At 51.7% G+C, this 26,308-nt stretch overlaps 1 protein-coding gene across 1 annotated transcript in view; it reads left to right on the top strand.

The window, feature by feature from the left end:
- The first annotated feature begins 1,743 nt into the window (after positions 1–1,743).
- The window catches only part of SND1 (staphylococcal nuclease and tudor domain containing 1), a 501,059-nt gene continuing 476,494 nt past the window's right edge, over positions 1,744–26,308 (top strand). Inside the window, exon 1 of the mRNA XM_077837914.1 lies at positions 1,744–1,889. Within this exon, the coding sequence (XP_077694040.1) occupies positions 1,818–1,889 (72 nt within the window). The 5' untranslated portion in view covers positions 1,744–1,817. The remainder of the gene's footprint in view (positions 1,890–26,308) is intronic.

Consider the following 26,308-nt stretch of genomic DNA (forward strand, 5'->3'; position numbering starts at 1 on the left):
GTGAGGGATGGGGGCTTATTGGTGTGGGGCAGTTATGCTGGGGTTTCCCCTTGTCCCCAAGTGCTGAATGGTGGGGTGCATTGGAGGTCAGTGGATTCGGGCAGGTCATTGCCCCTCCTGGGGGCTTGGTGTTGGAGGTGTTACTCTGGGGTCCCTAATTGTCCCTGGGTGCTGAGTCATGGGCTGGGCGGTGGGAGATTTGGGCAGACAGATCCTTTTCCCTAAAGGAAGGGGGTTTACTGTGGGGCCTTCCTGTCCAGATGATGAACTGTGGTGGAAGAGGGGTTGGGCAGGTCCTTTCCCCTGCAGGGAGGCTAGGTGCTATGGAAGGGGGTTGCTCTGGATCCCCTGTCCTGGGTGCTAAGATGTGGGGTTGGCTGAGGGGCAGGTGGTAGGGTGGGGTCACCCAGGGGCTGAACCATGTAGTGGGCTGGGGGGAGGTGGTGGTAGGGGCTCACTCCAGGGTCCCCCCATCCTGGGGGCTGAGGCATGCAGTGAGCTGAAGGGCAGGTGTTGGGGGGGTCATTTTGGGGGCTGGGGTTGGGCAGGTCTTTTCGTCTGCAGGGGGGATAGGTGCTGTGGAGGAGGGTCACTCCAGGGGTCCCATTTCTGGGGGTTGAGCCATGGGGTGGGCTGAGGGGCAGCTGCTGGTGGGATCACCCCTATCCTGAGGGCTGAGTGGTGCGGTAGGTTGGGGAGTCAGGTGGTGGTGGGGTGACACTGTGGTTCCCGTCTCCGGGGCTGAGCTGTGGGATGGGCTGGGAGGCAGGTGGTGGGGGATCACACTGGAGTCCCCCTGTCCTGGGGGCTGAACCATGGGGTGGGGTGCCACTCTGGGGTTCCCCCCATCCCAGGGGCTGAGCTGAAGGGTGGGCTGAGAGTCAAGTGCTCAGGGGGTGGGGTGAAACCAGGGATCCCCTGTATCGGGAGCTGAGCCGCGTGGTGGGCTGGGGGGCACGTGCTGGGTGGGGATCACTCCGGGGTCCCCCCATCCCAGGGCTAAGCGGTGAGCTGGGGGGGTCACTCCGGGGTCCCCCTGTCACAGGACTGAGCGGTGGGGTGGGGGCAGGTGCGGGGGGGTCACTCTGGGGTCCCCCGTCCTGGGGCTAAGCGGTGAGCTGGGGGGGTCACTCTGGGGTCCCCCTGTCGCAGGACTGAGTGGTGGGGTGGGGGCCAGGTGTGGGTGGGGGTCACTCTGGGGTCCCCCCATCCCAGGGGCTGAGCGGTGGGGGCAGGTGCGGGGGGGTCACTCTGGGGTCCCCCCCATCCCGGAGGCTGAGCGGTGGGGTGGGGGCCATGTGTGGGTCGGGGTCACTCTGGGGTCCCCCCCCATCCCGGGGGCTGAGCGGTGGGGGCAGGTGCGGAGAGGTCACTCTGGGGTCCCCCCGTCCAGGGGCGGGGAAATCAGGGGGCCGGCGCTCCCCCGCCGGCAGCGCTCCGGCCGGGCTGAGGGGCGGGGCACAGTCACACGTGGGGCCAGGGCAGCTGAGCCTTTGCCGACGTGTCCCTGCCCCGCGTGCCCCGGAAGCCCCGCCCTCGCCCCGGTGACGTCATTATGAATGCGGTCTATCGGGCCCATGTTGAGGCCCCGCGCGCTGATTGGCCTGGCAGAAAGGGGCGTGGCCCGGCGGACAGGTTGTTGATTGGTCGGCCGAGGGACTCCGGCGCTCAGCGCGCCTGCGCCGGGTGGCGGAAGGGATAAATACCGGCGGCGCTAGCGCCCCTCCCCCCCCACACGTTACCGCCGGCTGAGTCGGCTGCGTCCGCTCCGCGCTCCCCTCACCTCAGCGCGCCCGACCCGCCCGGCCCGGCCCGCCATGGCCTCCGCCGCCCCCGGCCAGAGCGGCCCCGCCGCGCCCCTCGCGCTGCAGCGCGGCATCGTCAAGATGGTGAGAGCCGGGACCTCCCGCGTTCCCCGGGGCCGGGTCTGGGGTCTCTGTCCCGGGGCCTCTGCAGCCCTCCGGCCCCGCCGTGGAACCCCCCCGACTGCCCCGCCGGTGCTGCCCCGGCCCCCCGGCCCCCCCCGGTCTGCCCCCCCGCGCCGCCCCCCGCCGGTCCTGCCCCGGAACCGCCGTGGGACCCCCCCGGCTGCGCCCCCGGTTCTGTGCCCCGCTGGTGCTGACCCGGCCCCCCCGGTCTGCCCTCGGGGCTGTGCCCCGCCGTGACAGGACCCCCCCGTCTGCCACCCCGCCCCCCGCCGGTGTTGCCTCTGCTCCCCCCGGGCCTGTGCCCCACCGTGACAGACCCCCCCCGTCTGCCCCCTCGCCAGTGCTGCCCCGGCTCCTCGCCCCCTGCCCCCCCGTCTGCTCCCCCCCCCCGGGCCTGTGCCCCGCCGTGACAAACCCCCCCCGTCTGCCCCCCCAGGCCTGTGCCCCGCCGTGACAGACCGCCCCCCCGCCGGTGTTGCCCCTGCCCCCCCATCTGCCCCCCGCCGTGACAGGCCCCCCCATCTGCCCCCCGCCGTGACAGGCCCCCCCATCTGCCCCCCGCCGGTGTTGCCCCTGCCCCCCATCTGCCCCCCCCCTCCGGGCCTGTGCCCCGCCGTGGGACCACCCCCCCCGGGCCTGTGCCCTGTCCTGCCGGGCCGCCCTTGCTCGGGCCGCCGCCTGCTTCCCCGCGCTGCAGCCGTGACCCCGCCGCTCCTCACGGGCGAGGCGGCTGGAGGCTGCTCGGCCACTGCCGGGCCTGGCCGCTGCCGACTGTCCCTGCGTGAGCCATGTGCTCTCGGGGGCAGGCTCCCGGTGCGTCTGGTCCCGGGCCAGACCCCGGCAGCTCATCCTGGGCCGAGGTCGCAGGGCAGAGGGGTGCCAGGTAGGGGGCTGGTAACGTCCTGCCTTGTGTCTAGTTGGGCCTGAGACTTGTCCATGGCGGTGGCTTTCCTGCGGGCCAGGAGGCCTTCCTACGGTGGGGCTGGACATGTCCTCCAGTCTTCTGGGGGCTGGGGCATGTTCTCTGCCCTCCCACAAGGCTGGAGACCTGGAAGCTGCTCAGGGATTGCTCTTGTCCTGTGGATGGGCATGTGTTCCTCCTGGGGGTGGAGAGGGCATGCCCTGTACCTGCGGGGAGGGGCCTGAACCTGAGGATTGGTGGGTATGTACTTTACCCTGATGGATTGGCAGGCCCTTATGTCCAGGGAAGGTTTTCCATTGGCTTCGCACAAGTGGTTCCAGGGCAGCAAAGTTTTCAGTAGCTGTATAAAAAACTCGCTCCTAGGTGAGTCTGGCAGGAGCCTGCTTGGGGTGAGCCACGAACTGGGTGCAGAATGGTGGGGGAGGGACATGGACACATGCAGCCTGGTGTGGGGGTGTCTGCATTGTTTGTCTGGGGGGCTAAGAGAGTTAAGGAGGTGGGAGTGCAGTGTGTGTTCTGTTTTGGTATTGATCTGTGTGCTGGTGGGAGAGATTGGGCTTGGGGTTGGTGTATTGCCCTCCACTTCCATCTGTATTGGCCCCAGCCAGTGGTGTTTGCAGCAAGCCCCACTCTGGAAGCTACCACAAAGTCTAATCCTTTGCTATTGTCTGGACTGATGGGAGCCCGTGGGGAGGCTAGGTTTTTCAGATGGGAACCTGGTCTGTGGGAGAGGAGAGAGCACAAGACACACAGCCCAGTTATTTGGGTGGGGGGAGAATGAAGGGGTTGGTGGAAACTGAGACTTGTTTTTCTGGTTGGGCTGGGGTGTGTGTGGGGAGCTGGGGCCGGTGGGCTGTTTCCATACAGGCCCTGTTAACAGGTGCTAGCACCTGTCCTAAAGTCAGACTGTTACTAGCCAGTCAGGGGGCCATGCCCAAACCTATGGAGGCAGGGAGTTCTTACAGTGGTCATGCCTCACTCTCTCCTAGTTTGTCCTTCTCACCACTTTAAACATCTTCAGAAGAAAGAAGCCAGTTCACGCTGGCCTGGGAAGCAGTGCTGGATCTGTGCATGTGATGCAAGTATTGCTAGCACAGTTTCAACGGTTGTGCAGCACAGAATCTTAGCGGGATCTGGGCATTGGCCCTGACCCATGCCGTGCTGCGCTCTGAAGGGACCGGTCTTCTAGGGAAGGCCGCAGCACAGGGGTGCTCTGGGGAGCTGGGGGGGGGGGTGTTCATATCTCTGCTTGCAGAGTGGTTCAGAAGTTGTTGCCCCCCTCAGCCTTCCTCCAAGAAGGGACCCTCATCTTGATCACCACAGCTCATGTGGGCTTTTTACCCACCAGAGGGCTTAACCCACTGACTTTTCAGAGCTTTCAGTGTGCCCCGTAGGGCTGAAACTGGAAAGGTTTATTCCTTGTTTATCTCTTTCATAAGCTCCCCAGAGGGGACGTACATAGTAGGTTTAAAAATGTAACTAGAGTTTTAACCAGCTTTGAGTTGCTAGGCTGCTGCTAGAGATCCTAGGGAATGTGAGCATCAGACTTCCTGGTTCCTCTGCCAGACTGAATGGTGTCAGATTTAGGGTTGGCCCTAGGTCTGTGGTTAGACCCTTCTCTACTCTCTTGGGCTGAGATTTTTCAGGCTTAGTCTCTGCCCCAAGATAAGTTTTCACACAAATCAGCTGAGTAGTCTGTGTGGAAAACAAGCACATCCCTAATGTTAAAAGGGTATATACAGTACCCAGTGCACTGAGGTCTCTAGTTCTACTGTAATATACAAAGTCTATGAAATACAGTTGGCAAACGGATAGGTGATTGATGGTAAGAGGTCAGTCAGGAGGGAGTGCTGTGCAAACAGAGTAAAAGGTGCACCGTTCCTAAACCAGATGTGGATTAGGAGTGAGTATGTATTTAGAACAGTCCTTTAGCTGTATTGAATGTCCCACAGAATAGGGATTCCAAATTTCGAAGGCAGGGAGGGGGGCTACTGATGCTGTTACTTACTATCCCTGCTAGATTAGCAGGCAGAGGAAACTCATCTAGTCTCCACCCCAAATTGAAGCATGTGCTTTTATTTCCTTCCAGCATTTCTTCCTCTTTGGATGTTTTGTCCCTTTCCTGTTATCTTCTGTTCCCTTCCCCCAAGATAAGGTGCTTGAGCAGGTTAAAGGAGCCTCTGCAGCAGTTTTGCTCTCAGGGCACATGAGACTAAAACTCTAAATTTCACTCTGGGGCCAGCAGCACTTTTTGCAGGAGGTCACTTGATGGAAATTGAAGGGCAGTGAATTTAGACCCAATAGAAATAAATGCTACTTTATAGAGAATAGTCATCCTTGTGGCATCCATCGCCTCAGGAGGTTATCGAGAGGAGTGCAGTGACTGGATAATTTTATGGCCTAACAATTGTAGCTTTGCAGGCTGTGATTAAAGGGGAAATCAAGTGTCCTGCTTCAGGGTACAAATTGATTAAATGGAGGGGTCAGGAAGGAACTCTTCCATCTGCAGAATGGTACAGTTGGGTGCACTCAGGTTTTTGTTGTTTTGTGGAGTAGCAGACTTAGGTCGCTATTTGAGGCTCGTTCACGTCTAATCATGTCTAAAGTTAGGCTCGTAATTCAGGGTTTGGCCTTCAGTTAAAAATACCTTGATTTTTTTAGGAGTACCGAACACCTATGTGTCTCATTGAAGTTAATGGGAACTGTAGGCATCCTGCTTGTTGGAAATCAGGTAATTTTTATTTAGGTCCCTCGGTGCAGGTTTAAAGTTCCCTAACTTTAGGCTTCCAGATATGAAAACTTAGGTCTGGGCTCCTGAGCCAGTGCAACAAATCCTATAAACAAAGTTCTTTGACCTTTCTGTTTATATCCGGGCATGACTCTGATTTTGGGGGCATTAACTGGTATGTGCTGAACACTTGTGAGAAACTCTGTGCATTACTGAAGGTTAAATTTGAAATGTCTGAGCTTCGTGAACAAGTGAATGTAGTTGTCAGAAGTACAAAGCTTGTTTCTTCTGCCACTTCCTTTGGAGAGCAAGTGAGACTGGCATATGCTTTCTTAAAACAGACAATGTTGCAGAATAGCAGGGCATGAGCATGAGCTACAGATGGAGTTTTATGGGAATTTGGCTTAATTTTCAGTTAGATTTAGTTTGCTAAACTGCTGTTTCTCAGCTGAGTTGGAAGTTTTCTTCAAATTGCAATTATGCAAAGCATTTTCTAATGCTTGCTAAACAGCATTTAGGGTAGTAAAAACTTGTGTGTGTTTATATATAATTTTTTTTAGATGGCTATGGTCCAGTGGTTAGAGTGCTAGTTTGGGCTGTGGGAGACCTGAGTTCAGTATCTGCTTTGCCACAGACCTCCTCTATGCCCCAGAGCAATTCACTTACTCTCTCTGTTCCATAGATGTCCAGTGGGGATACTAGTATTGCTCTGCTTCACAGGAGGGTGGAGGATAACTGCATCAAAGATTGCAGAACTTAGATGATGGGGGGGTAAGATAAGTATCCAAGAGAGATTTCACCAGCATCTCTTGCAGCCTTAGACTTTTCTCTCTGGCTGATTCCTATTGTTCAGAACCTTTGCTTCGGGGAATTCATGTTTGAGCTGGGAACTTCACTTTGAGGGATAGAGATCTAGGGAGCACTTTTGGCAGCTTATGCACCTATTTTATTGAAATGTTTATCTCTTCTCTTCAAGTAATCCACATTCCCTGATGTGAGGGTATAACTGTGTGATCTAGGAGTTGAGGGGCGAGACCCAGGGGTTCAAGCCACCTGAATGACTTTCACAGCAGCTGTGCACCCTGGAATGCATTGATAACTTGTAAAATGGTAAAACTGACCTCCCTTGTCCTCCTGGAAGTGCACTGGAAATAGTAAAGTGAAGTCGTTGCAGGCTGTGTGATGGCTGCCGGAGAATGGCACTGGTTTGAAGCAAAGCCAGTTAAGTTTTGCTCCCTTTCTCATTCTAAAAATCAATGAATCACTTCCCTGTTCATGCTACAGTGTAAATCTGTTGCAGTGTCAAACTTTCTTACAGCGAAGGAATTCGCATCTGGCAAATGCAGCCTAGATGTAAGAGTACCTGGTGGCAATTGGGGAAGGACTGTTCCCTGGGCCGGTTAGAAGCTTCCCTTTGGTGATGAGCCTGTATTTCATACCCCTTATAGTATCTTCCACCAGGTATGCTCAAGGTACTTTACACACAAACCTCTTGACGCTGCCCTCTGAGGTGCTGTGGACCAGCTTAAGGTTAGGCAGCAAGTGGGTGGAACTGGGAATAGACCCAGGGAGTCCTGAATCCAGCAGCTCTGCATGCTGCTGCCTGTGTGGGGGATGATAGGGTGACTAGATGTCCCAATTTTATAGGGACAGTCCCGATTTTTGGGTCTTTTTCTTAAATAGGCTCCCATTACCCCCCACCCCATCCCGATTTTTCACATGTGCTGTCTGGTCACTCCTATGGGGTGAACTACTGGGAAGGGTGAGAGCCAGACCCTTGTGGGAGACAAATGGGGACAAGGGTGGGGAGTTAAATGCGTCCATCCTGAGGTGATTTGATGGGGATTGGATGGAAGAGGGGGTGATGCTGTGTATTTTGTTCACCCACCCGTTACCTTGCACCTTGCTCATCAACTGGGAGCAGGGTGTGTACGGCACCATTTCCTGGGTAGCCTCTCCTTAAGAACATAACAGCCATACTGGGTCAGACCAATGGTCCATCTAGCCCAGTGTCCTGTCTTCTGACAGTGGTCAATCCCAGGTGCTTCAGAGGGAATGAACAGAACTGGGCAATTATCGAGTGATCCATCCCGTTGTCCAGTCCCAGCTTCTGACAGACAGAGGCTTAGGGACACTCAGAGCATGGGGTTGTATCCCTGACTATCTTGGTTACTTGACCTTTCCTTTATGAATTTATCTAGTTCTTTTTGTGAACCCAGTTATAGTTTGGGCCTTCACAACATTCTGTGGCAAATAGTTCCACAGGTTGAGACTGCATTGTGTGAAGAAATACTTCCAATTATGTTTTCCAATATGCATTACTTCGCATTTATCAGCACTGAATTTCATCTGCCAGTTTGCTGCCCAGTCATCCAGTTCTGTGAGATTGCTTTGGACCTAACTATCTTGAGTAGTTTTGTATCATCTGCAAATTTTGCCACCTCACTGTTTACCCCTTTTTCCAGAATATTTATGAATATGTTGAACAACACTGGTCCCAGTATAGATCTTTCGGGAACCCCACTGTTTACCTCTCTCTATTTTGAAAACTGACCATTTATTCATGCCCTTTGTTTCCTATATTTTAACCAGCTACTGATCCATGGGAAGACCTTCCCTCTTATTCCATGAGCGCTTACTTTGCTTAAGAGCCTTTGTTGAGGGATCCTGTCAAAGGCTTTTTGAAAGTCCAAGTGTGGTATATCCACTGGATCACCTTTGTGTGTGTGTGTTGACCCCCTCAAAGAATTCTGATAGATTGGGTGAGACATGATTTTCCTTTACAAAAGACATGTTGACTCTTCCCCTGACAAATCATGTTCATCTGTGTCTGATAATTCTGTTCTTTTCTATAGTTTCAACCAGTTTGACTGGTACTGAAGTCAGGCTTACCCGCCTGTAATTGCCAAGATCACCACTGGAGCCTTTCTAAAATTGGCTTTACATTAGCTATCCTGTAGTCATCTGGTACAGAAGCTGATTTAAGTGATAGATTCCATACTACAGTTAGTAATTTTGCAATTTCATATTTGAATTCCTTCAGCACTTGGGTGAATCTCATCTGGCCCTGGTGACTTATTGCTGTTTAATTTATCAATTTGTTCCAAATCCACCTCCTCTTGATGCCTCAGTTTGGGACAGTTCCTCAAAGTTGTCGCCTCCCTCTTTGAGACTGTGAGGATGATGGTGGGATGGCAATCCCTCCTGTGGCTGTTTCTAAGCCTTCCTGCTTCATTGGAATGGTAGTTGTCCTCTTCTCTACATGTAGCTGTCACCTGCAGGTCCCCATCCAGTCACCTTCCTCTGACTTGACCCCTCCCTTCCTCTTCGCAAAATCCCACTCTCCTCTTCGATAATTCCTTTTCTGATGACCCATTTGACCTCTGGACTCCTCATTCAGCCTTCAGCGCTGGGTCAGCTCACCAATCCCCTGCCCGGCCACCACCTCTTCCCCTTCAAGATCATTTCTACTGCAGCCTCCTCTCTGGCTGCCTTGACTCTCTTTGGTTCACACAAACTCACCTGCCTGACCATATTACCCTGTTTGCTCCCCAGCAGTGAATCCCTCCACTGGTCCCCTTTCCACCGCATCAAGCTCAAGTTTCTTGTTCTTGCCTTCAAGGCCCTTCATGTTTCTGACTCTCCTTAGTGGACCATGTTTATCATCCTTATCCCTCCACAGCAGTGCTAGCCTTGTTGACTCATCTGTCCACCTCTTCCATAGCAGTGTCTGTTTTCTGTGCCATCCATTGTGCATGGGACACCCTCTAGAGCCACGATTGCTGTAAGGTTGGAATGGGACAACGGGATGGATCGGTCGATAAGTTGCTGTGTTCTGTTCCCTCTGAAGCACCTGGCGCTGGCCATTGTCAGAAGACCAGATACTGAGCTCGATGGACCATTGGTCTGACCCAGTGTGGCTGTTCTTAAGTTCATATGAAGTCTGCAAGAAATTACCCAAAGAGTAATTTCTACGTAGGAGGGCAGTGGGGGGATAGCTTATGCAGTATGCCTGTTGCTCTGCTTGTGTGTGGTATACTCTTCCTGTTTTTGCTTTTCTCATTGTAGTGTCTTCAGGGTAGGGAATGTGTCCTCCTTGTGTTAGGAAAATACCTAGCACGTTGTTGGCACTCTTACAATGTAACTGAGTCCAGGCTGGCATAGTCCTAGTGGGAATGACCCTCAGGTAGGTGACTTGGGGCATTATTTCTCCACTAAAGGTCACACTTCCAACGCGCTGACTTACAGTTTTTTCTTTACAGATGTTCTGGCACCCCTCTTAATTTTGTTTTTGCACCTTTTGGGTGTATTTTCCTACAGATGTGGGGAAGCCTGTGGAGTTTGGGGAGCTGAGAAATGGGCCCCCGAGCCCCTGCACAAAGAGGAAGAGAAGCTTAAATGTCTTAAACAGGGTCTTTTTGCCCTGAGTGCACTGCACAGGCTGTTCCTTTCTGTGGCTTAGGTCACCTGGCTCTCCCAGCTGGCTGGATAATTACATACATGTTAAATGCAGTCCATGCTGCAGTCATAGGCCAAATGGCAGCTCATTTTAATGTGTGGGAGTTGGTGGTTGATTCAAGCTCAGAGTAGCTTGCAGTTGGTCATGGGCTGCAGCTACTAGCTGCAGTAAGGTTTTGAAGCCCCAATGCTGCCTTTAACCATCGGGAATCCCAAACTTCACTTGATGGCAATGGAGCAAGTTTAATCGGAAGAGTTCTAGGTTGGAGATGGTTTGGGTGCTGCCCATGAATCAGACCTGCATGTCCTGTCAATCAGTGCTCTCTTTTCCATCCTGCTCAGATCAAGCTGGATCATCACCTTCCCACCCCTGCAGTCTCTGTGGTCATGTCTTTGCGTGGTAGCTGAGGTAGGTTGCAGTTTGTCTGGCCCATTGTGGGCAGTGAGTAAAATGGGCACTGGCTGCTACTATCTCCATGCTGCCAATCCCTTGGGTCCTGTAATCAGATTTTTCACCCTGTTAGATCAGTTCTTAAGAAGTAGCTGCTGAAATTTAATTTCCTTCTGGAGAATTGTTTCCAGCCGAGACCCAAGGCATTAGCGTTGGAAACTTTCCTCCCTGCTGTGCTGAAATGAGGGGAGATGGGCACTGTTCATCCTGCCACAGTTAATGGGCAGAAAGCTGGTTCTGTGGATGCTTGCTTGAAGAGGTGCAATGCTACTGTGGTATTACCTGGATGGGTGCAACCTCCCTTGGTGAAGGGTAAAGGAATGGGGGCTGGGGTATGGGAGGGCTGAAGTTGGCAGGGCAGGAGGGAGAAGCAGGTGAAATAAGTAGATGGAAAGTGAATGAAACTGATTATTATGAATCTTCCCTTGGGAGGACCCCTCTCCCCCCGGCTGTATATGGAAATAGCAGGTCTGAGAGCACAGGGTACATAGCAACCACCCCTGCACACTGCTGGCTCAGATATTCTGATGGTTAGGGCCATGTGAGTACCTGGCTAGAGCATATTGGGGTGGGTCATGCTGGTGTAATTCAGCTGCTAGCCAGTTGCTGTGGGAGGAGGGAACGTGAGTCTCAGGAGAGATACAGACCTGTGAGAAGCTGCAGATGGGGAAGAATAAGCAGCTGTATGTACAGCACTTAGCAAGCGGAGCAAGGGCTTGTTCGCGTCTTTGAAGCAGAGCGCTACAGATAATAGAGCAAGAAGAAGTTAGCTACTGAACCCAGTCAGAGAAGGCAGCAGCACTATTGCAGTGACGAGAACCTAGAAGATCATTGGAAGGAGCAGATAGGTGAAGGGTCCCTCTTTTGCAGGCATGGGTTTGTGTAGATAGAGCCCGGGATGTCTCCTTCCATCACTGGAGTCAGATCCTGAGGACGTAGTAGGTATTCCCAAGACACCTGAGGTAGTTGGGGTGACTGGGGGAGCACAGATCCCCAAGAGGTTGGGGGACTATAGGTAGGGCAGCTGTCCCACATGCTGTCAGAGGAATTGTGAACTGCCATTCACTCAGTTTGACGTGTCAGGATGATGGGCAGGTAGCCTTATACTTCCAAAGACTGACTGTACTGTAGCCTGGCCCTATCCTTGGGACAATCTCCTTCTTTGAGCATCCTCTGGCCTCCAAATCCCTACTTGAAGCCACTGTTTCCAGGGATGCTGCCTGGCCTACCTGTTTCATGCCTTCCTCTACCTGAGCTGTTCTGTGGCTTGCCCCCTTTGATCTCTCTGATCCTAGACTTTCAATGGGGGAGAACCTGCTCTTACTCTGAAACATCATGGAAATCACAGCACTTTTTTTTAAGCGGGACAAACTGAGAAAAATGAGTTTGAGATGCTTCCTGAGAACCAATTCCTGAAGGAGGAAGGTGCTGGCAGAGCAATGGGTGGGCTGAAGCTACACAGAGGGTGTGGGATACGATCTGCCATGTGTGTGGGGTGCCAAGAGTGCACAAGGTCCTGTGGTTGAATGAGGACGTTCAGAAGCTAATAGAGGATGCAAAGAAGTGTGTGTTGAGGGACTAAGCAAAGGTAATCTGTTTGAGAGACTGCAGTCAGGTTGATTGTCGACGGCTGCTGTGGGAATGATGACTAGAATCTCAGCTTTGTACATTTTTTGTGATGGGAATCTCAGGCCCAATAAAAATGCACAGTAATAATGCTCCACATGTCTCATGCAGTGATTGCAAAGCACTTTACAAAGGAGAGTCAACGTGTCCCCTTTGCAGATGGGGAAACTAAGCCCTGGAAGTGAAGTATCTTACCCCAGGTAACAAAGAGAGTCTGGGCACAGCTAGGAACAGCGCTCATGTCCACCTGACTGCAAGCCCACTGTGCTGTGAAGTCTGAGGCCTTTTTCTGCAATGAACAGTAGCCAGATGGAAAGACAGCAGCCGTGAGCTGGGTAGAAGTCACAACCTCACATTCCCGCTAAATTATATCAAAACAACGTATTATTGGGCTGTTAAGGAGGTGCTCCTCTCCGAACAGTACCCACCCCCACCAGGCAAAGAAACAGATCTTAAGATGTTTAAAGAAAACTTGTTTGGCATTCTGTCTGGCAAGGAACCATATCAACAGTTGTGATTGTGAAATCCCCACTTTATTTTGTCTTTATGGTCCTCACTTCTCTATTGTTTATCTGGAGGGTCTCTGGTTCTATGATTGTTTCTGTCTATTTCATAACTAATCTTGCAAGATTTAAATCAGCTAAGGTACCGGGGTCTGATTGGTTAAAGAATTATTTTGTAATGGGCTAGGATTGGTGAAGAATACGGTTCTTTAGTTTACAGTGATTGGTTACGGTACAGCTAAGCAGGACTCACTGTATAAACTGGGGTCCAAAAGGAAGTTCTTTGGAACCAACTCCAGGACATAGCCCCAAGATCAGAGCTGCCAGACCTCAACACCATGCCAGCCACACGGTGCAGAATACTTTAGCCATGGACAATCTAATCTTGACTGGCCACCAAGAAAAGCTTGTCTGCCTTATGGGGAGTGGTGCACAGTGTATGCTTGCTTAGTGTGTGTATTTTGTTTTGGTAACTGTTAATAAATAGAAGTTAAGGCTGTGTAAGGCTCTTTTACTGGTAAAAGGCCCTACAAACCTGCAGAAGATTATGCCCTGAGCCCTAGGAACTGAGTAAGGGTAGGTGCTTTTCATCCAGAATCCTGGGAAAGGGTTGGGGTGCCTAAATTATCCAGTTCCTAGGGTCTCAAGGTGTAACCCAGTTAAAGGTGGGGTGCCCTAGAGTGTGTGGGTAACAATGCTTCCTTGAGAAAACGACCTGATCTCAGAGCAACTCCAGTGCTTGCAGAGCATCCTGCTGAGTTGGATGGAGGCAGGCTGTCGTACCTTGCCTTGGAAGCTACTTTCTTTTTTAAAGAGTAAAACCCTGGCACTTCTGGCTGCAGTGAAAACGTTATGAATGTGATTGGGGTGTAACTGATGGTGCCCACAGCCTGAAACAATAGCTGGGCCTGAACTGCCCCTTTCACCTTGATTGGTAACTCAGAAGCCTAATGATGCTAATCAAACCATATGAGGAAGGTGAGGGGGTGACTAGGCTAGCTTGTCGCATTGCGGTGATCAGTCGCTTTAGCTAGTTGGTGTCTTGTTCTGAACTGCAGGGGTGTTTTCTGACCTTTCTCCTGTGCTTCTGTTTTACCATGTTGTCTTGCTGCCTGAAAACTTCTGTTCCCTGAACCTCTGGAAGGAACTCTATTGAATTCAGTCACATTCTATCTTAGTCCGAGCCTGCGTGTCACCTTTGGGCGTTCTCCCCTCTGCCACAGCCCCTTGAGTCTTGATGGGTCTCTTCTTGCAATCATTCCCTGTGGCTTTCTCTCTAAGGAGCTGCCTGGGGCAAGGAGGGCTGGTGTCCAGGGCAGGTCTTCCCTTGAGGTGAGGGACCTGGGAGCTGGGCTCATGGAGGGAGTTGCCTTGGCTCATGTTGATGAGCTTCCATCTCTAACACTTCTCACCTAGGAGCATTCCAGATGGGTTCCTCAGGGGTCACCTTCCCTGTTAGTGGCTGTTGGAGGTCAGCTGTCACAGGTCAGTACAGGTAGACACAGATTCCTGGTATGTGGGGGATGTGGTTGGATCATTACTATGTGCCCAGACACTGTCTGGTGTAGAGCTGGAAGGAACCTGAGTTTAGTCCAACCCCCAGTGTGAAGCTGTAACCTGACCAGAGTAATTACCCTCATGGAGTTGCTGGCTGATGTGCTAAAGCACTGTCTGATACTGGAGTCTGTATCCTGCACAATGTTGCTTGAGACTTGTGTTTTATAGCCCAAATCTAATGATTCATCGCTGATCAGATAGGATTGGTGGTTGGTTTCTTGTTGCCTTTTTTGCATAAATGACAGGTGATGCAGCTGGAAACAGCCTGCTGATTCATCCCTGGCCCTTATAAAATCTCTTGCATGTTTGCAATGTCGAGGTGACTTGCCAAAGACAAGTCAGTGGTTCCATCTTGGAATACTTGGTTTGAACTGAGGATTCTTGGTCCTGATTCCACCTAGGGAAGGGCAAGCCTGTCTGTCGAGTGGTCTTTTCAGGACTTTGATTGCTCCTGTTCTGCTCAGTAATTCCAGTACTGTGTCCTGGATGTTGCAATCCATTGGAAAATGGCTGAGTTCTGGCTGCTCTTTCAATCCGGTGCTGAAAGAGAAGCTAAATGGCCAAGGTGGTGCATGGCTTGCTTTCTTGCCAAGCACATAGTCAATTCTAACAGGTCCAAGCATGTACTAAGTGATGCATCTCAGCAACTTCTAGGCACCTAATCAGGTTTCGCTTTTTGCTATATGTGCAGACATGAACAGTCAGGGCAAACTGACAACTACTAATTTCTAGCAACAGGTTAAGTGGCAGTTCCCCCGGGAGAGGCCATCTGGGAGCTTGAAAACAATTAAATGCAAATTCTGGCTAGCCTTCTGGTGCTGAACTCACTAAATGTGTGAAATCAGCAACTTGGGGCAGGAATTTGTCTTTAAAGCTCTTATGCATAGAAATATATAGAAAGGCAGTAGGAATTATAGTGCATTTACAAATGAACACCATGGGAAGGCAGAGGTGTCTCCAGTCGCCATGTTTTCCGTGTTTACACAGCAGCTGTAACTACCCACAGTCTGGCTCAAAATGAGGGTCCTGTCTGAGGTGCAAATTAACTACCATTTGACTTGTTTTACAAAATGGATTTCCTTTTGCCTCTTTGCTAGCTTCCCTTCCCATCTCCATATACCCCTTTGTGCCCATATCTTTCATGGCTTTCTTTCTCATGGTGCTCTTGGCATTCTGAGCCTGCTGAACGTTTCAGCTCTTTGCTTGACTGATAGTTGGACTTCGTGCCTGGGTTATAAAGTCAGAAGGGTGAGTGCTGACTGTAAGGGTAACTGGCGGGTGTGGGGCAGTTGTATGGATTTTATTGCATGCTGTGTGAAAAGACAAACCTTGCTATCTCCAGTGCTGATCAAAAGAGCTGAACTGCTGCCCTAGCAGAGACTGTGTAGTCTGAGCTGTTGGGTCCAATTTGCACCAATCCCATAAAATCTCTGGGTGAGGTCCCTGGCTGTAATGAAGGAATGCACAGGGTGGGATCAAAAGCTCACCCTGGGCTGGTCCCTAGTGTAAGTTTAGAGCAGCCTAAAAGCTGTTTTAAATTGACAGCAGCTGCTGACCATTCCAAGGGACCAATATCACAGCAGGGGGAGTCTGGCAACACTGACACTGGCAGCTGGAGCTGCTTCTCTGGCTGCCCTTAGATTGTGCTGGAGTGAGCCTCCTATCATCAGATATGCCAGCTTTTGGGGGGCTGTGCAATCTGGACCTCTTACTGAAATCCCCCAGACCACCAGATTCAAGGTTACACCTGCTAACAGCAGCTGCCTCTTCCCCTCATCAGAGAACCCTAATAATTTTCCAGGACACTTAGGTGTTGTTAATTGGATAAAACAGTTAACAGCATCTGAGTTTTCTTGTGCCCTGTAAAGTGAAGATTAAGGGTAACTACAACTATGAAACCTGAGTCTTGAATTGTTGAGCACTGAGGTCTTTGTAGCAGGATTGCTCTGGATGTATCATTTACTTTCAGGCTTAAAGTGAAACTCATTTTCCAGTAGTTTGTATTGTGAATGTATTTCATTTGTATGATCTGCTGTATGGTGAATAACAAATGGCATGTAGCAATGCCTGGTGCCATGTGCAATACAAATGATCTCCAGGTAGGAATGTTTGGGATCAGTGATCTGGTGTGTACCATCGATCTGCTGTTCAGCTGGGCACAATGATCTGCTCCTGAACGCAGGAGGCAGCATTCTGCAGTGCAGGGAAACATGCTACAGTTTTCCTGGTACCTTGTGTATAATGTTAAAAGCTGAACCGAGCCCTCAGTCAGAGTGGAATGTGGATTCGGTTCCCAGTAAACCCATTACATTGCATCACTTTTTCTCCTGCTAGATCCTAAAAGCCCTTAGCAAAGGGATACACAAGGATCATTGCAACCATGTCTGGGGTGGAGCACATGAGCTGTTTAACAGAGCACAGCAACCCTTCACCTCTCTTTAGGTTAGGAAGTAAGGAATTTTGTCTCCAATTTAAGCCACAATGGGAATTTTATGGAAGCAGGAAGTGCTTGTCCAGCTTGAAACATGATTTGGGCATTGTGGCTTTTAATAGCATCCATCACCATGGTAGCTAGCTAATAACCTTTCGAAAATGGGAAATGTACAACCCATGGAATCTCAGCTAATCCCTGACTGGGCTGATGGGGCCAAATTTAGTTCTCCAGCGCTAATTTACCCTGGAGAGACAGTGTGATAAATGGGCTGGTCACAGCCTTGAGGAGAATTGGGTTGAGAGTAACTAGACCAGAACCCTGGAAAGCCTTTTATTTGCTGTCCATGCTGGTCAGATTGTTCTTGTTACTGTAATTTATGGAGCGGACAACGTTTCCTAACAATGTATGCGTGAGAGGGAGGATCTTTCTTCCTTGGCCTTGTGGGCCTTTCTGTTTTTCCTCTCTCCCCCTTTCACTGGTGGATCCCCCCAGCACATTCCGGCTTTGAGTGGCTTATTAATCTAAAAATGTGTAACAATTAACAGCTACAATAGTCAGTCAGTGCCATGTGCTCAGGACCTTGATTTTAATTCTCCCACTAGCACCACTGAGTGGAGAGTGTTCAGATTACAGCATGTGGGAAGCAATTGTTGACCTAGCTCTGTTGTAGAAACTACCACCCTATGGGGGGACCTGGCTGCAGCCGAGGGCTTCATCTTGCAGCGTAGAGGGGGTGTAACCATGTTCTGCCATTAGTTCTGAGCTGTTGCAGGTTTGGACTTGAGTGAGGAACCAGCATGGTTCTGCAGCACGCTTTAAACATCTCTGACCCTGCCTGGGTTGCAGGACAAACTTCCCCAGTCTTGTGACAGTCCGGTCAGTGTAGCAGAGACCTAGCCTTACTAATGACAGGTTTCAGAGTAACAGCCGTGTTAGTCTGTATTCGCAAAAAGAAAAGGAGTACTTGTGGCACCTTAGAGACTAACCAATTTATTTGAGCATGAGCTTTCGTGAGCTACAGCTCACTTCATCGGATGCATACCGTGGAAACTGCAGCAGACTTTATATATACACAGAGAATATGAAACAATACCTCCTCCCACCCCACTGTCCTGCTGGTAATAGCTTATCTAAAGTGATCATCAGGTTAGGCCATTTCCAGCACAAATCCAGGTTTTCTCACCCTCCACCCCCCCACACAAATTCACTCTCCTGCTGGTGATAGCCCATCCAAAGTGACAACTCTTTACACAATGTGCATGATAATCAAGTTAGGCCATTTCCTGCACAAATCCAGGTTCTCTCACTCCCTCACCCCCCTCCAAAAACCCACCCCCATACACACACAAACTCACTCTCCTGCTGGTAATAGCTCATCCAAACTGACCACTCTCCAAGTTTAAATCCAAGTTAAACCAGAACATCTCGGGGGGGGGGGTGGGTAGGAAAAAACAAGAGGAAATAGGCTACCTTGCATAATGACTCGTCCCCTAAAGCCCCTACTCTACTTGCGCTATATTGATGACATCTTCATCATCTGGACCCATGGAAAAGAAGCCCTTGAGGAATTCCACCATGATTTCAACAATTTCCATCCCACCACCAACCTCAGCCTGGTCCAGTCCACACAAGAGATCCACTTCCTGGACACTACAGTGCTAATAAACAATGGTCACATAAACACCACCCTATACCGGAAACCTACTGACCGCTATTCCTACCTGCATGCCTCCAGCTTTCACCCTGACCACACCACACGATCCATCGTCTACAGCCAAGCTCTGCGATACAACCGCATTTGCTCCAACCCCTCAGACAGAGACAAACACCTACAAGATCTCTGTCAAGCTTTCTTACAACTACAGTACCCACCTGCGGAAGTAAAGAAACAGATTGATAGAGCCAGAAGAGTTCCCAGAAGTTACCTACTACAGGACAGGCCTAACAAAGAAAATAACAGAACTCCACTAGCCGTCACCTTCAGCCCCCAACTAAAACCCCTCCAACGCATTATTAAGGATCTACAACCTATCCTAAAGGATGACCCAACACTCTCACAAATCTTGGGAGACAGGCCAGTCCTTGCCTACAGACAGCCCCGCAACCTGAAGCAAATACTCACCAACAACCACATACCACACAACAGAACCACTAACCCAGGAACTTATCCTTGCAACAAAGCCCGTTGCCAATTGTGCCCACATATCTATTCAGGGGACACCATCACAGGGCCTAATAACATCAGCCACACTATCAGAGGCTCGTTCACCTGCACATCCACCAATGTGATTTATGCCATCATGTGCCAGCAATGCCCCTCTGCCATGTACATTGGTCAAACTGGACAGTCTCTACGTAAAAGAATAAATGGACACAAATCAGATGTCAAGAATTATAACATTCATAAACCAGTCGGAGAACACTTCAATCTCTCTGGTCACGCAATCACAGACATGAAGGTCGCTATCTTAAAACAAAAAAACTTCAAATCCAGACTCCAGCGAGAAACTGCTGAATTGGAATTCATTTGCAAATTGGATACTATTAATTTAGGCTTAAATAGAGACTGGGAGTGGCTAAGTCATTATGCAAGGTAGCCTATTTCCTCTTGTTTTTTCCTACCCCCCCCCCCCCCCAGATGTTCTGGTTTAACTTGGATTTAAACTTGGAGAGTGGTCAGTTTGGATGAGCTATTACCAGCAGGAGAGTGAGTTTGTGTGTGTATGGGGGTGGGTTTTTGGAGAGGGGTGAGGGAGTGAGAGAACCTGGATTTGTGCAGGAAATGGCCTAACTTGATTATCATGCACATTGTGTAAAGAGTTGTCACTTTGGATGGGCTATCACCAGCAGGAGAGTGAATTTGTGTGGGGGGGTGGAGGGTGAGAAAACCTGGATTTGTGCTGGAAATGGCCTAACCTGATGATCACTTTAGATAAGCTATTACCAGCAGGACAGTGGGGTGGGAGGAGGTATTGTTTCATATTCTCTGTGTATATATAAAGTCTGCTGCAGTTTCCACGGTATGCATCCGATGAAGTGAGCTGTAGCTCACGAAAGTTCATGCTCAAATAAACTGGTTAGTCTCTAAGGTGCCACAAGTACTCCTTTTCTTCTAGCCTTACTAGTGCATTGGTTTCAAATCACTGTGCAGGAGTGGGGTGGGGGCACATGGCAAGCGTGTATTTGGAGCTAAATGCCTGTAGGACAAGTTCCCTCTAAGCTGCACGGCTATGCAGCTGCCTATTAAGCCCTGCGGTGGGGAGAGATGCCTGTCCCCCAGCATGGACCTGCCATGGTGGGGTGAGGTGCCTCTCTCCACGTGCCCTGCCCCAGCCCCGGCATGGACCTACTGCGGCTGGGGGAGAGGAGCCTCCCTGCCCCCCGGCCCAGGTGCTGCTGGGGGGAGTCCTCTCTACTTGTTGTAGTCCCCAGCAGCCTGCACCCCAACCCCCTCATCCCTGGCCCCACCCCAGAACTGCACCCCCCCATCCAGAACCCTCACCCTCCCACCCCAATCCTCAGCCCTGAGCCCCCCCTCTCCAAACCCCTCAGCCCCACCCCCACCACATGAATTTTGTTCTGTATACCAATATGGAGGTGATGTGTCACACAACAAAATTCATTCCACACATGCGTGGGCAAAATTAGAGGGAACACTGCCCCTAGGAGGCTGGGTTCTTCCTTATTTATAACTGTGGTGTGGCTTACTCTCCCTTTTTCTGTGCAGGAGAGGGGGTGGTTTTTATAATCCAGGTAGAGGCACGCTCTAGACGTATTCTGGAGTGAGCTCTTGTATCCCCACAGAATCTTGTAGGAGCCTTGGGGAAGTGTGTGGGTGTGGGGGGGTGGCACCGTATCTGCAGCTGTGTCACTGTTACTCCAGCTCCCATCCGGAGTTATGGGCGGGGAAAGCTTTCTTCCCTGCTACTAAAGAGCTGAGGCCAAATGGCTTTTCTTACCGGCCTGGCAGTGGTGATGGAGGTGGGGGTGTGGTTTAAGCATGCCAAGTGGGTGTTGGGTAGCGTTTGTATAATATGGGAACATGCATTGTTGGGAGTGAGTTGAGGACTCCAGCTGGGCCCCTCGACTGCCAAGGCTGGACTTGCTGCAGAGGCATGTCATGCCCACCACTGAGGGGGGAGAGAAGGGATCGTCATTTGTGGCTAGAGGACGGTGCCCATGCTCGAGTGGGTCAGAATAGGGGGTGGATGGATAAGCGCCTGGAGGACTCCAGGGAGGAGAAACTGAAGTTGGCTCTGGAAATTCCTGTTTTTGGATGGCAGCCCTTTCAGGTGATGTCCTGGTGACCTTGCTGGTTTCAGCAGGATCCTGGCCAGGGGTAGAACTGGAGCGGGTTTGGAGGTTACCCACGTCTCATGCTTCAGAGGAAGGCTAGTGCCTGAGGGTGGGGACACAGGATTTGATGGATGAATGCTCTGGCTGTGGTGAGTGATTCCCAGGGGGCGGGGAGGGGGATATGTCCCTGTTTGAGGCAGGAGTATTCCGCCCCACCATAGCTGCCTCCTTCTTTCTACCGGGTCTGACGCAGCCCAGAGGAGAGTGTGCTGAACGATGCAAGCAACTGCATTCTCTGCATGTCTTGCACCATAGATGCACTCCGACTCTGGACCCTAACTATGGCACTGAATGGTTCACGCTGCCTGCCTGTGCTCCAGCATTGGAGAGCTTGCGTTCTCCTTCAGGGAACATCTCTGCTCCCTGTCTGGGCTCAATCTGATCCGCTTGCTGCCAAACAGCCTCCTTCTTACAGACTTGGAGCAATCCCATAGGAAGAACATGGCTCTGTAGGCTACTGTACATCCAGCTGGCCTGGAGGGAAGGGAGAGCTCACCTGTTAGGTTAGATCTCTGCTCTCCTGGCAGCCTGCCTGAGTGACTGTAGTCTCCCATTAGCCAGGAGGCTGGGCTGGAGTTTGCTTTTTGCATTTGTATTCAAGGCAATTGGGGAAAGGCAAAGAGCAGTCTGAAAACAAGGTTAAAAGCATCCACTTTTTACGTTGGTTCAGGGCACTGGATGTTCTGTGACTGGAATATTTGGGCTATAATTCATCTGAATATGGCAGCTGTCCTCAGTGCTCCGGCATGCTGGGAGAACAGGACCTTCTCCTGTAGAGCTCAGTGGATCTGGTTTATTGGTGCCTGCATGGCAAAGGAATTTTCTCTGAACTATAGGCTTGAAAAATTCTCCATCTACTAGCCAGAGAACTGACTTACCAGGCAAGGCTGCTCCCATCACCTCACCTGGCTAGGTATCTGTATTCCTGCACACTCTTGTTGGCCCAGTTGTGATCTGTCCTCTCTGGGCTCTTGGGAGGTGATATCACTCCTCTTCTCCCCCTATAGGAATGCTGGCAGCTTTGCCTTCCTAATGTTCAGTACATCTCTTGGGCATTTGGCTCCCAGACTGCTTGTACATACATCAGCAGATCAGAGTGCTCCTGAGAATCAGACACACCAGGCTGTTTCCTTTGATCCCTCTATTCGCAACTCATAACTGGTCCCAGTAACTGATTAGTGGTTTAGAGAACATATACCTCCTAAGAACTTACTCAGCTTGAGATTCCCATGCATTTTATCTAGCACAGGACATTGTCAATGCAATATGATGGTGGAGAAATTACACTCAAACCAGGCAGTTCAGTGTCATGGAGTCTGCAGCACCTGTAATACAAACCCCTTGCCCATCGGTGGGTATTTACCGGAAGGTGACACTCCTGACTCTTCTGCATTTAGTTCTCCCCTGATGTTGCGTGAATGTGTTTTGTACAGAGTTCCACGGGGTTCTAGAAAGTGGCAGTGAATCTGACCAGCGCCTAGGCAAAGCAGTGAGCAGTGACAGAAGCACTAGAGGTGCATGCAGTCTAGATAAGGCAGCATTGCATCAGATCAAACATATGGGCTAAAATGTATCTTAGAATGAAAGCTTAGTTCCTGCAGAAACTGATGGCTTAGGCATCCAGCTTGGTAGGAGAGGTCGTGAATTTTTCAAGCCAGGTTCCATGGTGCCCAAAAGGGTCCCCTGCGACCTGATGAGCAAGTCCCCCTCTTTGGCTCTTTTGCAATCCTTGTGATTGCAGCTGAATGGGGGCTATGCTTGTTGTGGGTACAAGAGCCTTCTGAGTATACCACACAGGCAGGTGCACAGTTATGTTGAGGAGGGAGATAACCGAAACCAGCAATCTTGGGTCTGAAGGTCAAGTTTGTGTTGGTGCTGGAGGATCCCACGCAGCCAAAATGATGAAAGCTGTCCCAAATGCACAGCCAGCTGAGAAGGCACGGTCTCTGGGCAGACAAATTATATTAACATTTCCAGCACTCTAAGGTCCTGGATCCAGTCAGGCAGTGCCCTAGTCTAGATGCTCTACCAATCCTGTCCCTGCATGAGGAGTAAGATGCTAGTTGATTGCCTGGAGCTGGGCGTGCTTATCTCCTAGCTCCTCCTACTTTCTCAGTTGGCAGGTTTCCCCTGTGGTTTTTTCTGTACTGAGAATTAAACTGTAGATTAAGCAGCAGATCACATGTATCAGTCAGAATTTGTGGGTCATTCCTGGGTGATCCTTCTCCCTGGGTCCAAGCAGGACTAGATGCAGCTCCCTTTGAAGTCTGGAAATGCCCTTCCAGTCTGGCTATTGCACGGAAATCCAGTCCCCCAGGTAGCACTGCATCATGCACCCAATGGGAGATTGAACAAGTGGGGCAGGCAAGAACAACAGGTGGGTCTTCATGCCAACTATACAGGGACCTCTGGTATCACACAAGCTTTGCTTCCTGGTCATCCTTCGGACAGGGCGGCCTGGCCTGTGCTCTTTGGGGCATGCTCACCTTACTGGCTCAGGGTTACTGCTCCTGGATGGTCCCTTACCTTGGGGCTAATCATGCTGCCTCCGCACAAACCCAAAATCTGGGGAATCTGGGCCCTTAGTATAATGAGGTTAGCAGTCCTTCCCAGCAGGCCCTGCTCAGTGAACAAAACCCTCGAACTGCTGCGTTTGCTCTCCCCACCAGCTGTGTGTGTTCTGCTGGATATTCCTGATGAAACATGGGTGTTAAACGTTAGTGTGGCTGCCAGTGCCCTCCCACTGCATTGCCCCTCACATCTGCTTGGGAAGCTTTGGCCTGTGATTAAGGTACCTGTTCGTTTTGGTTGGTTCTCCCCTTCTGCTACAGCCATCCTGCTTGTTGGCCCCACGCGTGGTGATGGCACTGCTCTTGCAATTAGACCGCAGCGAAGGCTGTAGTATTTGGATTATGGTGGCACCAAGAACAAACGCGTGGCAGATGTGAGTCATGTTGTTTAATGCTTGACTAGGGATGGTGCTTAGATACTGTGGTGATGAGTGTGGTAAAAGAACTGATCTAGGATAGGATAGAGAGGCCCCTGCTGAGATCGGGGCCTGTTGTGCTCAGCCCTGTGCAAATATTTAGTAACTGTACGCTCTTAGGAGCAGGGACTATCACCACAGAATAACATGGGTCTGGAGAGCGAAGGCAGGGAGAGGGGGGAAGTAACTCACCCATGGTCACCCAGCAGGGCAGTGGCAGAGCTGGGAACAGAGCCCAGCTTTCCTCAGCCCCGCGAGACTGCGCTGTTTCTCCTGTGTGTAACTGCCGAGGGAGACACATGTCTCAGCCAAGTTCTGGGGGGAGCCTGGACATCACTCATTGCAGTCCCTCCTAGCTAGAGAAGAGAACTTGTCTGGCTGCAGCGAATGAGCAATCTAGCACACATGCTGGGGGTTGTTTCTTGAGTGTGGGCTTGGGGAGAACTAGCCAACTGAGACTGTTAAAGCCTGCTTTGCCAAGCCCAGCATGGATTCTCTAGGTGGGGTTGGCCACAAGGGCTCAGTCCTGGTGCTGCAGGGCCTTCGCTGCAAGTGGGAGGATTCTAATGTGTTCGGGGGCAGCTCCTGGTGGTGTGGACTTTTACTCAGTGCATTGGAATAAGCCTCTTCCCTTCCCTGGAGAGCCAACAGTTTCAGATGAAATAGACTAGGAACAGATATTGGGTAGGGTTGCCAACTTTCTACTGCTACAAAACTGAACACCCCTGCCCTGCCCCCCTCACTCCATCCCCTCTGTGTCTCGCTCTCCCCACCCTCACTCGCTCATTTTCACAGGGCTGGCTCAGGGGGCTGGGGTGCAGGAGGGGGTGAGGGCTCTGGCTGGAGGTGTGGGTTCTGGGATGGGGCCAGGGATAAGGGGCTTAAGGTGCAGGAGGGGGCACCAGGCTGGGGGGTGGAGCATGGGAGGGGGATCTGGGCTGAGATAGGGGGTTGGGGTGTGGGGTGGGGTACGGGCTCTGGCCTGGGGTTGTAGATTCTGGGGTGGGGCCAGAAATGAGGGCTCCAGGCTGGGGAAGGGGGTTGTGGTGCAGGGTGGTGAGGGCTCCGGCTGGGGGTTCAGACTCTTGGGTGGGGCTGGGGATGAGGGATTTGGGATGCAAGAGGGGGCTCTGGGCTGGGGCTGACTGGTTTGGAGTGCAGGAAGGGGATCAGGGCTAAGGCGGAGGTTGGGGCATAGGGCGGGGGGGATGTGAGGATTCCAGCTGGGGGTGCAGGCTCTGGGGTGGGGCTGAGGATGAGGAGTTTGGGGTGTAGGAGGGTTCTCTGGGCTGGGATCAAGGGGTTTGGAGGATGGGAGTGGGATCAGGGCTGGGGCAGGGGGTGGGTTAGTGGTGCAGGGTCCAGGTGGCATTTACCTCAAGAAGCTCCCGAAAGCAGTGCCATGTCCCCCACTCTGGCTCTTACATGGAGGCGCGGCCAGGTGGCTCTGTGTGCTGCCCCATCTGCAGGTGCCACCCCCGCAGCTCCAATTGGCTGTGGTTCCCAGCCAATGGGAGCTGCAGAGCTGGCGCTTGCGGTGGTGGCAGTATGCGGAGCCCCCTGGCTGCCTCTATGCATAGGAGCTGGAGGGGAGACATGCTGCTGCTTCCGGGAGCCGCGCAGAGCCATGGCAGGCAGGGAGCCTGCCTTAGTCCTGCTGTGCCGCCAGCCAGACTTTTAATGAAAAACCGGACACCTGGCAACCCTAATCTTGGGTGAGGCAGGATGTGGGCTTACTAGTGAGATAGCTTGAAGGGCTGCTGGAAGTGGGGTGCGAAGAAGAGGGAGCTGGGTGCATTGCTCTGGGGATTTACAGGCATAAAGGGGCAGCAATGTGAAGTGCAAAACCTGCCTTGCCCTTGTTTGCATCTAGGGGTCAGCAGTGGTGCGACTGCACAGCTTGCTGACCGCCTGTCCCTGACTGTAGGCAAGGCTTGCAAGTGCCACGTGTGAGTAACTTGATAGCTGGAGGCCCAGGGACTGAGCTCTGCTGAACTCCACTTGGGCTCATTTCCCTGGCCCACACAAAGCTCCAGTTGCAAACAAACCTTCAGTGCTGGGGTGCTCACTACCGCTGGCTGTGGTGAGAAATTCGTATGCAGTGCCTTCCTGGGGAATGGGCAGGAAGTCCTGTTAATGTCACACCCCGGTAGTCTGTACCCACCACCTCGCTGCTCTGCATGTCTGCTTGCTCACTGCTGTAAATGCTTGGAGAGCAGCTCGCTACTTCCACTTCAATCTGGCATTCGTGCTCTTTGTCCTGAATCTAATCCATCTGCAGCTGGCTGACCTGGTGGCTCCAGGGAAGCTGGTTATATGATTTCTGGCTAAACCCCACTGCATCTCTGCTGGTTGGCAG

This window comes from Eretmochelys imbricata, chromosome 1 (assembly GCF_965152235.1).
Source record: "Eretmochelys imbricata isolate rEreImb1 chromosome 1, rEreImb1.hap1, whole genome shotgun sequence".
NCBI lineage: Eukaryota > Metazoa > Chordata > Testudines > Cheloniidae > Eretmochelys > Eretmochelys imbricata.